The 12,561-nt window shown below is 48.2% G+C and overlaps 1 protein-coding gene across 10 annotated transcripts in view; it reads left to right on the top strand.

Annotated features, from left to right (window-relative positions):
• Positions 1-394: 394 nt before the first annotated feature.
• Positions 395-12,561, top strand: part of CEP164 (centrosomal protein 164) — a 65,161-nt gene continuing 52,994 nt past the window's right edge. For 9 of the 10 annotated variants that reach the window (XR_011495678.1, XM_070490216.1, XM_070490220.1 and 6 more), the window contains exons 1-3: positions 395-655; positions 5,430-5,532; positions 9,638-9,749. Coding sequence is in view for 8 of the 10 variants with exons in the window: in XM_070490216.1 (XP_070346317.1) it covers positions 5,451-5,532; positions 9,638-9,749 (194 nt within the window). In the remaining 2 variants the exon portion in view is untranslated. The remainder of the gene's footprint in view (positions 656-5,429; positions 5,533-9,637; positions 9,750-12,561) is intronic. The other variant, XM_070490217.1, reaches the window with a different exon arrangement.

The raw sequence follows: 12,561 nt of genomic DNA, 5'->3' as shown, positions 1-12,561 counted from the left end.
GTTAGTATTATCCCTATCTTGCAGACATGCAAACTGAGTTCCTGTGCTCTGGTGAAAAGATGGACAGTAGAAACTAGGTCTCTTAATCAGAGCACAGAGGAGCCAGCTTTTTATTTTTTATTAATTATTTTATTTTATTTACCTTACATTCGCATTTGTTTTGTTTATTAAAGTCTCAATGGGTTGATTATTGATGATCAGTGTATTCACTTGATATTAATTACAATACTAAAAAATGATGACCAATAAATTGCCTTAGTTAATCGACGTTATTGTAAATACTGTGAATGGTCCTTTCTCGCCAGGGAAGAAATTCCCCTCATATCTAAATTCTGAGCTCTCTTTTAACCCCTTGCGGACCTCCATCAACTATCTTGGACTACATATCCCATAGAGCAACGGGAAACGTGCCGAACTCCTCCGTGATCCGACGGGACCTCTAACCAATCCAATGCCAGAATTCTCATTCAGCGACCTATTGACTCCGGGAAGAGGCGGGACTCTCAGTTGCTAGGTTGGTACCCTTTCCGGAAGTGGTTGTTGGCCGCTGCAGGGCAACACCCCGGCGTCCCTGGAAGCGGGGAGCCGGGGTGGTGCTGGGGAAGCTGCGCAGAGCCGGGAACCATCGCCCAGAGCCTCCAGGGGTGAGGGACAGGTGAGGACCTCCTCGAAGGAGGGGTGGGGTGGCGGGGAAGGGAGGGAAGCGGGAGGGTTGAGGCACACTTGTGTGCCAACAGCGGGATGTGCACGAGTGTGGGCGGGAACTGAAGGAAGAAGTGAAGAAGGAGCGGCTGGACTGGTGCATCTATCCAGAATCTCTGAGTGGCGGAAGGGCGCTGGGCTGGGAGCTGGGGGAGTCGAGCGGGCGCTGGGCCACGTGTGTGAGCTTGCCGGGGCGCTCGTTTACTGGTCCCGTTCGTGGGTAGCGTGTAGGGCCTGGCCTTCTGAAGCTTGCTTCCGTACCTCTCTTGTGGGAAGCTTCCCCCGTGTCCCAGTAGGGGCTAGTCCGACCTTATGCCGGCTTCTGGTCAGCTGGGGAAGTTAGAAAGTATTTTGCTTTTGTTTTGTCCTTTCCTTGCTTTGATTAAAAAAAATCTATCTCCTCCACCTGGAACCGCTCTCCTCCCTTGCCTTCACGACTCCTCTCTCCTGGTTTTCCTAACTCAGCCCTCCTCGGCCGCCTTTGCGGGCCGCTCCTGTCTACTCATCATCACACGCCATGTCTGGATGACTTCACCCAGAGTTTCAGTTACCCTCTATTTAACGGTGACCCCGAACTGCGGCTCCAGCCAGACGTCTTTCCTGAGCTGCGTCCTGCTTACTGATCATCCCCCACTGAATGCATCCCCTCCCATCCTGGTCCCTCGGATCTGTTCTTCCTCTTGTAGTTCCCGTCTCCGTGAAGGACTTCACCATTCGCTCCGTCAGAATGAATGGAATTCATTCATCTAGTATATGCAACCAGCATGTGTTGGGCATGCCCTGTATTCTCAGCAGTGTGCTAGGTGGGGCTATGAGCAAGGCATGGAAGTGAGCAGATAATCAGGCATACTGGCTCAAGTGCCCCGATTTCCCTCCTCCCTCTCCCTCACTTGCTGCAGACGTCAAGTCCTGTTCTTTTGCCTCCTAATACCCCTAGAATCTGGCTCTTCCTTTCCTTTCTCACAGCCACTGACTTAGTTTGTAATTTCTTGCCTCTGCTTTCAGGATAGCTTCCTAAGTGGCCCCTCAGCCTCTGTTCTTGCCCTCCTCGAATCAATTCCTATGCAGTTGTCAGAATCATCTTTCTAAACTACAGATCTGATCCTGCCAGTCTGCTTTGTGAAATCCTGTGATGGCTGTTCATCACGTGCGGGATACGGCCTTGGTGCTTCTGAGCCCAGTATAGTGTGCCCCTTGCCTTCCATTGTAGATCTCTCTCCTGCTGCCCCTCCCCTTGTCCCTTGGGCTCTGGTCATGTCGGAGGTCAGAGCTCAGGCTTTGGGGTCAGATAGGCGTGGCTGCGTGCATGTTCTTCTTGTGCCGTTTACTAGCAATGAAACCTCAGGCAAGTTGTTTTTTTAAATCTTGTGGAGCCTCAGTTTCCTTATTTGAAAAATGGGGATGATAATCTCTACCTAGCCGAGACGTTTCATCTGATGTGTCGGTGAGCGCTGCATGGAGTATAAGGTTGGTGGTTCTGAAGTCATGCCTAGGTACCATGGTTGCCTAGCGATGTCCCTCACGTTCTCAGGCTTGGAGGGCACTGTTAGGACATGTGCCATCTATTTGCCGTAGCAAATCTCAGGACCGCTTTCTTAGGATCTCATCTTCCCCTCTATGACCACTCCAGCCCAGGTTACCATCATCTCACCTAGATTAGCTCATGATTTCCTACCTAATCTCTCTGCAGCCACTTTGATTTTCTTCCTTCCAGTCTGGCTTCCATTCCCATCTGTATTCCCAATGGCTGCCAAAGTGATCTTTTCAAAACATGTATCTGGAAAAACCTTTCCTGGCTTCCAGCTCTCTTATGACTAAGGCCAAGTTCTTGACAGGAACCTGGCTCCTGCCCACCTTCCCAGTGTCATCCCCAAGTGTGCTTTTTCTTGCTTGGTGTTCTTCCTGTTGAAGGGCCTTTGCACGTGCTGCTGCTTCCTTTAGAACACCTTTTCCTGCTCTCTTTGTCTAGCAACTCATACCTACTCATTCAGTTCTCAGCATAGACTTCATCTAATCCAGGCTCCCTTCCTTCCAAGCTCTTGCCTCATTTATATTTACACATTTGTCTGTGAGTGGGTGGTTGGTTGGTCTGTCTCCCTCCCTCAGTAGACTGTAGCTCCAAGGGAGGAGCAGCTGAATCTGTTTTTAATCACCATTGCATCTCTAGTGCTTAGCAATAAATAAACTTAGTAGGTGCTCAATAAATATTTCTCGACTGAGTAAATGATCTCTAGTAGCCATTAAACAGATTTCTCTTCTCACTTTCCTCATTCCTATAATTCCTGCCCTTTTGGCCCTGTTCTTACCCACATCTTTCCTGAAGCTGGGCAAGGCAAGGGAAGAAGGTATGATACAGCCCACCCATATTTTTTTTCTGGCAGAAGATTCAACATTTGAGTGATGCATGAATTCACATTTTCCAGGTTCTTCCTGACCTTTAAATAGTTAAATATTGATAATTATGTGTGTAGCTAATTAGGCATTTTGCCATGAGGCTGAGATTTTTGCCTGCCCTGTGCCTTCTGGGGATGGAATGTGTCCAGGGATAGGTAACATTTCTCAAATGCAGAATTTCTCAAATTCTCTGAGATAGTTGATACAGTGCCATGTTGATCACTGCCTGTTGGATTGAATGATGCCCAGCCTGGTGTTCAGGCCACTCTCCATTCCTCCCTCCCCGGGAATCCTTTCCCTTTCCCTGCTGTCCCTGACTCAGAGGACTACAGATTCCGGTGACTCCTGAAGTCACCAGGCGCTGGGCCACATCTGCCGCCCTGGTCCCAGGTACTTTTCCTCTCGGCTTTTTTAGAGTCGCTGGCAGTCGGGCCCTGCTCATCTCTGGCTGTGTAAGTAGAGGCTTGAGCATTGTGTCTGCAGGGCATCACGGGTTCTTCTAGGGTAGGGCACAGATTCCCGCCTGGGCTTATGTACTGCGGAGAAGAGCGTGTCTTCCTTTGGGCTTTTCTTCCTGAGGCCGAGTCACTGCATGGAGCTGTCATGGTGGGAATGGGAGGGACAGAGCCTGGCTCCCGTGGGGCAGTGGACTGATGAAGGGAACCATCTCTGTGAGTCCTCTGGCGGGACACCTCCTTCGCCCATCTCTCAGCTGCCAGGATGCAGAGAGGGCCATGGTCACAGTCCCTCCTAGGTCCTTTGCTATTTTCGGGGGTCCCTCTCTAGGGATCTTGGAGCAGATTCAGAGTCCCCAGATGCAGCCATTTTCTGAGCACTCATTACAGGCCATGTCCTGACCTTCTTTTTGAGGACAGGGTCTTTCTCTTCACCTCCCTGCTTGAAGAGGGCTGTGTCATGCTGGCTGCTCCAGGTGGAACAGTGACAGCTCCTGAGGAAGTAGCTCCAGGAGAGGTTGGGGCCTGTTCCTGCGGGCGGGTTCCTGTTGGTCCCACCGCTGTGGCTACTGCCTCCTCCCTGGGGGAGGCTCTCCGGGCAGGGCTTTCCACGGCAGCCACTTTCAGGGTGACTTGTCTCTGTGTCGACAGGCTTCAGCCTGAGAGCTGCCATGTGGGGGAGAGCTGGTGTGCCCTGGGGGTCCCGCAGTAGTTGCAGGAGTAGGGCTGGGAAGGGAGGAACAATTCCAGAACCACACTAGCTTGTCAGCTGAAGAATTAGGCACCGCCCTGCCCCTGGGGCTGGAAGCCTTGGATTCGGGTTGGACTCTTCGCTCCCACATCCTGGTCCTCTCAAGCCTGACATCGTAGGGTCCCTCGTGTCTGTCGCTTCTCCTCTGTTCCCACCGCTTCTGCCCCAGTTTGAGCCCTCATCGTCTTTCACCTGGACGGCAACCTCCTCACTGGTTTTCCTGGCCCCAGTCGCTCACTTCTCCAATCTAGCCACGCTACTCCCACCAGAGTTCTCATTCTAAAAGGTCGCTCTGTGTTGCTTTCTCTCACCGAAGCCCTCCGTGCCTCCCTTTTGCCACGGGGCAGAGTCGAGGCTCTTCAGTGTGGTCTGCCAGGCTCTCCAGGACCAGACCCTGGCCTGGCCTTCCACCCGGCCCTGCCGTGCATGCCGCTGTCCAGCTCTCCCGAACGCCTTGTCTGCACGTGATGTCCCTCTGCCTAGAGTACCTTTGCCCACTGTCAGAGCTCTTGTCAGCCTTCTTACCCAGCTCCTTGACAAAGCCTTCCTTCCTCCCTTCAGTGGGAATGTGCCCCTTCTGAGTACTCCCAGAGCAGGACTTTCTTCCCTTCTGCCCTCTTCTACTGTTGAAGTTGTGTCTGCTGCCTGCACTAGACTGGAAGCCCCCTGAGGGCGTCGCTGAATGCAGATAGGGACATGTGTTGAGACAGTGTGACTGCACTGGGGTGTGTTGGTATTTGGGGGGTGTTTGTGCTGCTGATTATTTTGGGTTCTCACTAGGGTTTTCTAGCCGGGGGTCCTATACTGCTATTTCTTTCTCTTATTTGGGCGGGCTGTGAAGTCAAAGTCTTCAGAGAGCCAGGCTTCTAGATCTTTCATGGCCCACTGAGTGTTCACCAAGCCTTCGGGAGGTGTGTCTCAGGGAACTTTGCCGGGCGCAGAGCCTGTAAGGCCTGAGTTCTGAGCCGTCGGCCCTGCCCTCCAGTATCCCTGGCGTCTGGGAAATCCTCGGCTAAGTTGGCTTGCGGGGTCTGGTCTGAGCCAGGTGCTCCCTGACCCGGCTCCAGCTTTTCCTCCTCTAAGCTGGGTTCCTGATCTCCTCTTTGGTTGGGGTCTCCGGGATCTAGGCGTTGGAGCCCAGACCAATCATGGCCGGAAGACCCATCCGCATCGGAGACCAGCTGGTTCTAGAGGAAGATTACGATGAGACCTACATTCCCAGTGAGCAAGGTAAGAGGCCGGGGTGCATAGTCACGGCTCCCTGAGGGCAGGAGTTCCCTCTGCTTTGTCTTGGTTCTTCCACTGTGTGGTATGGTACACTCACGGGGCTGCTCAGTATGTTTGGGTTCGATCAGGGGTTGGCAAACTATAGCCCATGGGCCTAACCGGGCCTGTTGCCTGTTTTTGTAAATAAAGTTTTATTAGAAAACAGCCACACTTAATTGTTCATGTATTGTCTGTGGCCGCTTTCATGCCACAAGGGCAGTGTTGAGTAGTTGTGACAGAAACCATATGACCCACAAAACCTGAAATATTTACTGTCTGGCCCTTTACAGAAAGTTTGCTGACCTTGGGTTAGATCAATGATTAATTTTAAATGGAAAGGTAGTGGAGGATATCATGAAATACAGTGTGTCCTGAGGGCAGAGGAAACCCAATTTCTTAAGGGCAAACTAAAGTGATTTTTTTTTAACAATAATAATATTGTTAATAACTATAGTAACAACGCTTTTTGAGTGCTACTGTGTGCCAGTCTCTGTACTAAGAACTTTACATACATTTCCTTTTCAACCCTCCCAGCAACTCCTTGAGTTGGGTCCTGTTATTATCCCCATGTTATAGATGAGAGAACAAAGGCACAGAAAGGTTAAGTAACTTCCCTGCAGTTACACAGTTCTACCAAGTGGTGCAGCTAGGATTTATGACCGGGTATTCTAACTCCAGGGCCTGCACTGTGAAGCACTATGCTGTGTTTTGGGGTGAGGATTCCTTTGAAATTCTCTTGAGTCGTGGGCCCGGACACACAAAGTTTATGTGCAATTCGGATGCTCTGCAGGCCGGTTAGAGAGGGGGAAGCACTCTTGCCCCTCCAGGAGTCCACAGGTCCCACATTAAACCCTGGACTTTGCTTATAGCATAGGAGTTTTGTTTGTTTGCCATGTAGAAGCTTTTAATTTTTCTGTTCAGTTTCTCAGTCCATTCTCATATGGCCTCTGAGTTTTGTAGCGTAGTTAGGAAAGCCTTCCCTATTGCAAGGATAAAACACTTCTCCCCTATTTTCTTCCACGTCTGTCCCCACACCATTTATGAAACAGCTCCTCTTTGCCCCGTGCATTGGGTGCTGCCTGTGTGCATCTGGGTCTGCTCTCTCTTCTGTTCCATCCAACTGTCTGTTCCTGGGCCAGTACCATACCTTCATGACTGAGGCTCGATGATCAAGTCTCATATCCACTAGGGCTGAGATGCCCGCACTGCTTTTCTTTTTTCAAAGTTTTCTCAGTTATCTTGTTTATCTTCCCATGAACTTTAGAATCATCTTGTCCAGTTCTGGGCAGGGCTGTATGCTGGGAACTGCTGGTATTTTGGAGAAAATTGTGTTAAATTTATGATTGAACTTAGGGGGGATCGACATCTTTATGAAGTTTTCTCTCCAAGAACGTCGTATTCCTTTCCATTTGTGTCTTTTCTGTGTTCTTCAGGAGCGACTTCAAGTTTTCTTCATGTAGGTTTTCTCTGTCTCTTTCTCATTTTATTTCCTAAATATTTTATCTTTTTCGTTTGATATTATAAACGAGTGTAACATTTTTCTAAGGATGTTTCTGGCATGCCCTTTGGCTCAGTCCAAGTTTAGACATCGTAAGCTCGAACCACTGTTTTCTCTCCTTGGACTCTCGTAGCTTCCTAATGAGCCACCCTGCGTATACTCTGTGCTGCTCCAGTCTGTGCTCCACGGAGTGCCAGAGTAAGTGTCAAATACATCATATCAGGGCTCTGCTTTTAAGAATCTTCCACTATACTCAGCGTAACACCCTGAGTGGGGCTCTGCATGACCCCGGCCCTGCCACCTGCCCACACTCACCAGTGCCACTCTGTCCCTTGCTCACTTAGCCACTCATATTGCCTTTCTGACAGTCCCAAGATGGGCCAAGCTGCCACTTGCCACAGGCCCTTTGTACCTGCTCTTCTTCTGCCTGAGTGCTCTTTCTTCAGCGCTCTGCATAGCTGGTTCCTTTCCTCCTTTAGGTTTCAGGCTGAGAGGTTTACTTGACCCGTTCTAAGGGAGCACGCCCTCCACCTTGACATTCTCTATCTCATACCTCATTTACTTCCTTCATTACGTTTATCAGAAGCTTTAATTGTTTGTATGTGTATCTGTTTACTTCTTTACTGGCTGTTTCTTCTATGAGAATGTAAACTCAATAAGAGTAGAGACCATTTCTCTTATTCAGGGCGCATGGTGACTGGCACATAGGAAGCACTCAAAAAATATTTGTGGAATCAATGAATGAATTAGTCCTTGGCTAGCCAAATGCTAGCTGGCCCTTTGAAAAAGTGCCTTTTCTTTCCTGGTCCCCAGGTGTGTGAACTTCCACTTTCTCCATGGAGATGACCTGTATTGGTGATGCCTTTCTGGCCTTGGGTATTGTCAGCTCAAGCATGATGCCCCTGGGGTACTTCTTTGATTATTCTTGGGGGCTCTGGTGACATACTCCATTGGTTCTCTCATCTGTCTTTTTTCCTCTAGGTGAGATGGCTCTTAACTCAGTACATGTGTCTCCCCTAGTCCTCCAGATCTCTTGCAAAAGAGCTTTTCTAAATGCTTGATTCCAAAAGAGTACAACAGAAGTTTTAGCATCCATCGTATACAGCAAAACTGAAAAAGAAACTCCTCCCCTGGTGGAAGAGGGCGCAGGGAGTGGGGAAGACGGCTGCCTGCGTGTCCTGCCTCTGTCTCTGCTCACATGTGCCTTGGCCCTGGCGGGATAAGTCACTGCTTTCTCTCTGCACATGGCCCCCCCTCCCCACAGTACATATCACCTGGTTCACACTCTGTCCGTGTGCTGGCAAGGTCCCCAACGGGCTTGGTCGTCTGTAGTTGTTCAGGGCATGCTTGATGGAGTGACGGGCACTTTTGCACCAAGATTTTGTGAATCTTAGGAGAGCTTGTGTCCTGGCAAGATAAGCCTGCCCACAGTCAGGATGGTTGTGGCTGTGGCTCTTGGGGTTCTTCCTGAGGCCTCTGCCACAGTGAAGTCTTGGTCATATTTTTTTGCCTTTGTTATGTTTGGCTTCAGATTCTATTCTTAGAGTATGGAGATAGCACGCCTTGATTCAGGCCTACCATTTATGAATGGTAATTTAAGAAAACAAAATTATATAGGTTTGTTATAGAGAAATAATACCTATTCACTGAAGAAAATCTGGAAGGTAAGGGAAAAGTAGGAAAAAGTTTGTCTAGGGAAAAACTGTTTTTCCTTTTCCTCACACTCAATACTTCTGACATGAGATGTGGGTTTTTTCCCACACTGGCTAACTCTCTGACACCAGCTGGGTGTCCTACATTTCAAGTCAGTTCTGACTCTGTCTACCTAGAGATAACATCAGATCTCACAAGTTAAGGGCTTGGTCCCACAGGACTGCTCCTACCCCAGACGCCAGTTGCACATCCCAGGTTGTCCCCAGTACTTCTGACTGACCGGCTATACACGAGAGTTCCCATGACCCCCTCTTTGGGCTCAGTAATCTGCTAGAACAACTCACAGAACTCAGGAAGACACTTCCATTTACCAATTTATTCTACAATAAAGCATATGATAAAGGATAGAGATGAATAGCCAAAGAGGTCTGGGTGGGTCCTGAGTCCAGGAGCTTTTGTCCCCGTGGAGTTGGGGGTGCGCCACCCTCTTAGCATGTGGATGTGTTCACCACCCCAGAAGCTCTCTAAATCCAGTTATTTAGGGATTTTTATGGAGGCTTCATAGTGTAGGCATGATTGATTATTAACTCAATTTCCGGCTCTTCTCCCCTCTCCAGAGAATTGGGGGTAAGGCTGAACGTTCCAACCTTCTAATCATGTCTTGGTCTTTCTGGTGACCAGCTCCATCCGTGAGCTATCCAGGAGCCCACCCAGAGTCGCCCGATGGAACAAAATCACCCAGCAAATTCCAAGGGATTTAGTTCTGTGTCAGGAACCAGGGTGAAAAGACCAAATATTAACAGGAAGCGGGGCACAGACCAATACATCTCACAAGGCTGAGTGTGATTTTTTTTTCTTCTTTCCATCTACCCTCTCCCTGTCTTTCTTACCTTCCCACCCTGCTGCCTCTCCTCACAGAAATTCTTGAATTTGCCAAAGAGATTGGGATTGATCCCATCAAGGAACCGGAACTGATGTGGCTGGCGCGGGAGGGCATCGTGGCCCCTCTGCCTGTGGAGTGGAAACCATGGTAAGTCAGCCCAGCGCAGCCCACTGACCTGGCCTGTCAGAGGTGAGGGAGCCTGACACTGGAGGTTAGCTTTAACCAGCAAACTTTTGAAGCCTGTCCTGAGCCAGGAACAGTGACGGGCCATTCCTCTGCTAGACTGCCTCGCCTGATGCTTTGGCCTGAGCATAGGCCGACTTGGTGGTCCCTGTGAGGCGTCAGCACTTAGATCCAGGGTCCCAGGAGCTGCTGCCCTGGGTCAGATCCCCTAGCACCCGCATCTGTTTTGGACGTGCCGAGGAGGTGGTGGTGGTGTGACTCCTTGCAGACTGATATTGAGAGTGACCATGTTGAGGCCTCAACATGTCCAAAACGGATGCTGGACCTAAAGAGGTTTGCAGTGAGGCTGCACAAACTGGCAAGGGTTTCGTCTATCTTGGCAACTCATCCCAGAATTTGTGTGAACTGTTCATGAAAAGGTTCCTATCCGTGGATTCGTTCATATTTTCACTTTGAACCCTTTGGATTGTGAGGGGCAGAGACTGGCTCAGGTTGTCTCGGGGAAGCAGAGGCTGATGGTGAGGAAGTGCCTGGCCGAGCTGGGGGAGCTAGAAGGAGTCGTGGTGGCCGCTGGGGCTTTCTGCTCCTGAGGGCTGCGTCCTCTCCCGCTCTCGGTGACTCTGTTTTCTCTGTTCCTCGTGCCCGCTCTGTTCTCCTCACACGCACAGAGCTCTTTCCAGTCACCTCCCAAAAGTGGGCGCCCTAAGTTTACCTATGCCATAGCACGGGATTTCCCAAGCTAGTCCCCAGAGGTCTCGGGGGTCCCCTCTCACGCTGGTATTGTGCAGTTTTGTGTATATGGTGTCATTATCCTGTTTTTATCCATACCATTTAACGTCTTGGCCGTCCTCAGAATGGCTTCGGTTTAGCCTTACTTGTCTACGCGGAAGAATCGTAATCCTTTTAGCTTCTCCTCACATGCGGGCTTGATCTTTTTAGCTGCTTTTCCTTGGAACTTTTCCAGTTTCATAACGTTTTTCTTGTAGTAAATCCGTCAGCACTGCACACGGTATTCCAGGTGCTGAGGACTCAGGGTTGTGTTTGTAGGACTGTAGTTTCTGTTTGGTTTCTGATGCCCACCCTGATGGAAGGAAGGAGACTGTCACTGGTTCCGGACCAGCTGCGTGCCAGGCTTTGTGCCAGCTGCCGTCACGTGTCTGCCAGTGGTGGCTGACACTCTCTTGTCCTGTAAGGAGAGTGTGAACTATTTCTAAATTATTTTTCAATAATCTTAAATAAATAAAAAGATAATTTAAAAATAACGTAAGTCATTAGAACGCATATATACATCTTATCTTTTACCCTGACTCCCAATCCCAAGAGTGATTACTGTTAATTGGGGAATTCCTTCCAGGCCTTTTAAAAATACACACTTTTTCTCTCACTCACTCACTCACTCTCACATGGTTTTGTTTTTTAAACATAAGTGCTATGCTGTATATATTACTCTTTTATGTCAGTGTGTGAAGTTCTGCCTCATTCTTTTACCAGTTCCATGCTTTTACATATGTATGTCTACCACAATTTTTTAAAATCCTGATTTAGGGGCTGCCCCGTGGCCGAGTGGTTAAGTTCGTGCACTCCGCTTTGGTGGTCCAGGGTTTTTCTGGTTCGGATCCTGGGTGTGGACATGGCACCGCTCATCAGTCCATGCTGACGCAGCATCCCACATGCCACACCTAGAAGGACCCACAACTAAAATAGACAACTATGTGCCAGGAGGCTTTGGGGAGAAAAAGGAAAACTAAAATCTTTAAAAAAAAAAATCCTGATTTATTTAACCACGCTTATAGTGAAGGGTGTTTAGATTTTTTTCTAAATTGGCTGTTATGTGTGGGTCTGTTGCTGGATTCTCTGCTCTCTTCCATTGATCTGTGTGTCTGTCTTTACACCGATACCATACTGTCTTGATTACTGTAGCTTTATAATAAATCTTGAAACCAACTTTGTTCTCTGTTTTCAAAACGCTAGGTCCTTTGCATTTCTATATGAATTTAGAATCAGCTTGTCAATTTCTACAAAAAGATTCGGTTAGGATTTTGCTTGGGATTGCATTGAATCTATAAATCAATTTGGGAGAACTGACATCTTAAACAATATTGAGTCTTCTAACCCGTGAACGTGGTCTATCTCCATTTATTTAGGTTTTCTTTAATATCTCTAAAAAATGTTTTGTAGTTTTTAGTGTAAATGTCTTGCCCATATTTTATCAGATTTTTCTAAGTAGTTCATATTTTTGATGCTTCTATAAGTGGTTATTTAAAAATTTTAATTTCCAGTTCGTTGCATTTATATAAAAATAAAGTTGGTTTTGTATATTGATCTTGTAGCCTGCAGCCTTGCTAAACTCATTTACGTCAGTTCTAGTAGCTTTTTTGTGGATTCCATAGGATTTCCTACAGAGGTGATCATATGTTCTGGGAATAAAGACACTTTTATTTCTTCTTTCTGATCTGGATGCCTTCTATTTCTGTTTCTTGCCTTACTGCGCTGGCTAGAACCTCGGGTAACAGTTGTATAGAAGTGGTGACAGTGGACATTCTTTCCTTATTCCTAATCTTAAGGGGAACGCTTTCAGTCTTTCACCGTTAAGTATGATATTAGGTCTGGGTTTTTTGTAAATGCCGTTTGTCAAGATGAGGAAGTTCCCTCCTATTCCTAGCTTGCTGAGAGTTTAAATCAGAAATGGATATTGGATTTCATCAAATGTTTTTTCTGTAGCTATTGATAGGATCATATGATTTTTCTTTATTGGTCCGTTAATATGGTCAGTTAC

This window comes from Equus asinus, chromosome 20 (genome assembly GCF_041296235.1).
Source record: "Equus asinus isolate D_3611 breed Donkey chromosome 20, EquAss-T2T_v2, whole genome shotgun sequence".
Classification (NCBI taxonomy): Eukaryota; Metazoa; Chordata; class Mammalia; order Perissodactyla; family Equidae; genus Equus; species Equus asinus.
This window is presented reverse-complemented; position numbering and strand designations above follow the sequence as displayed.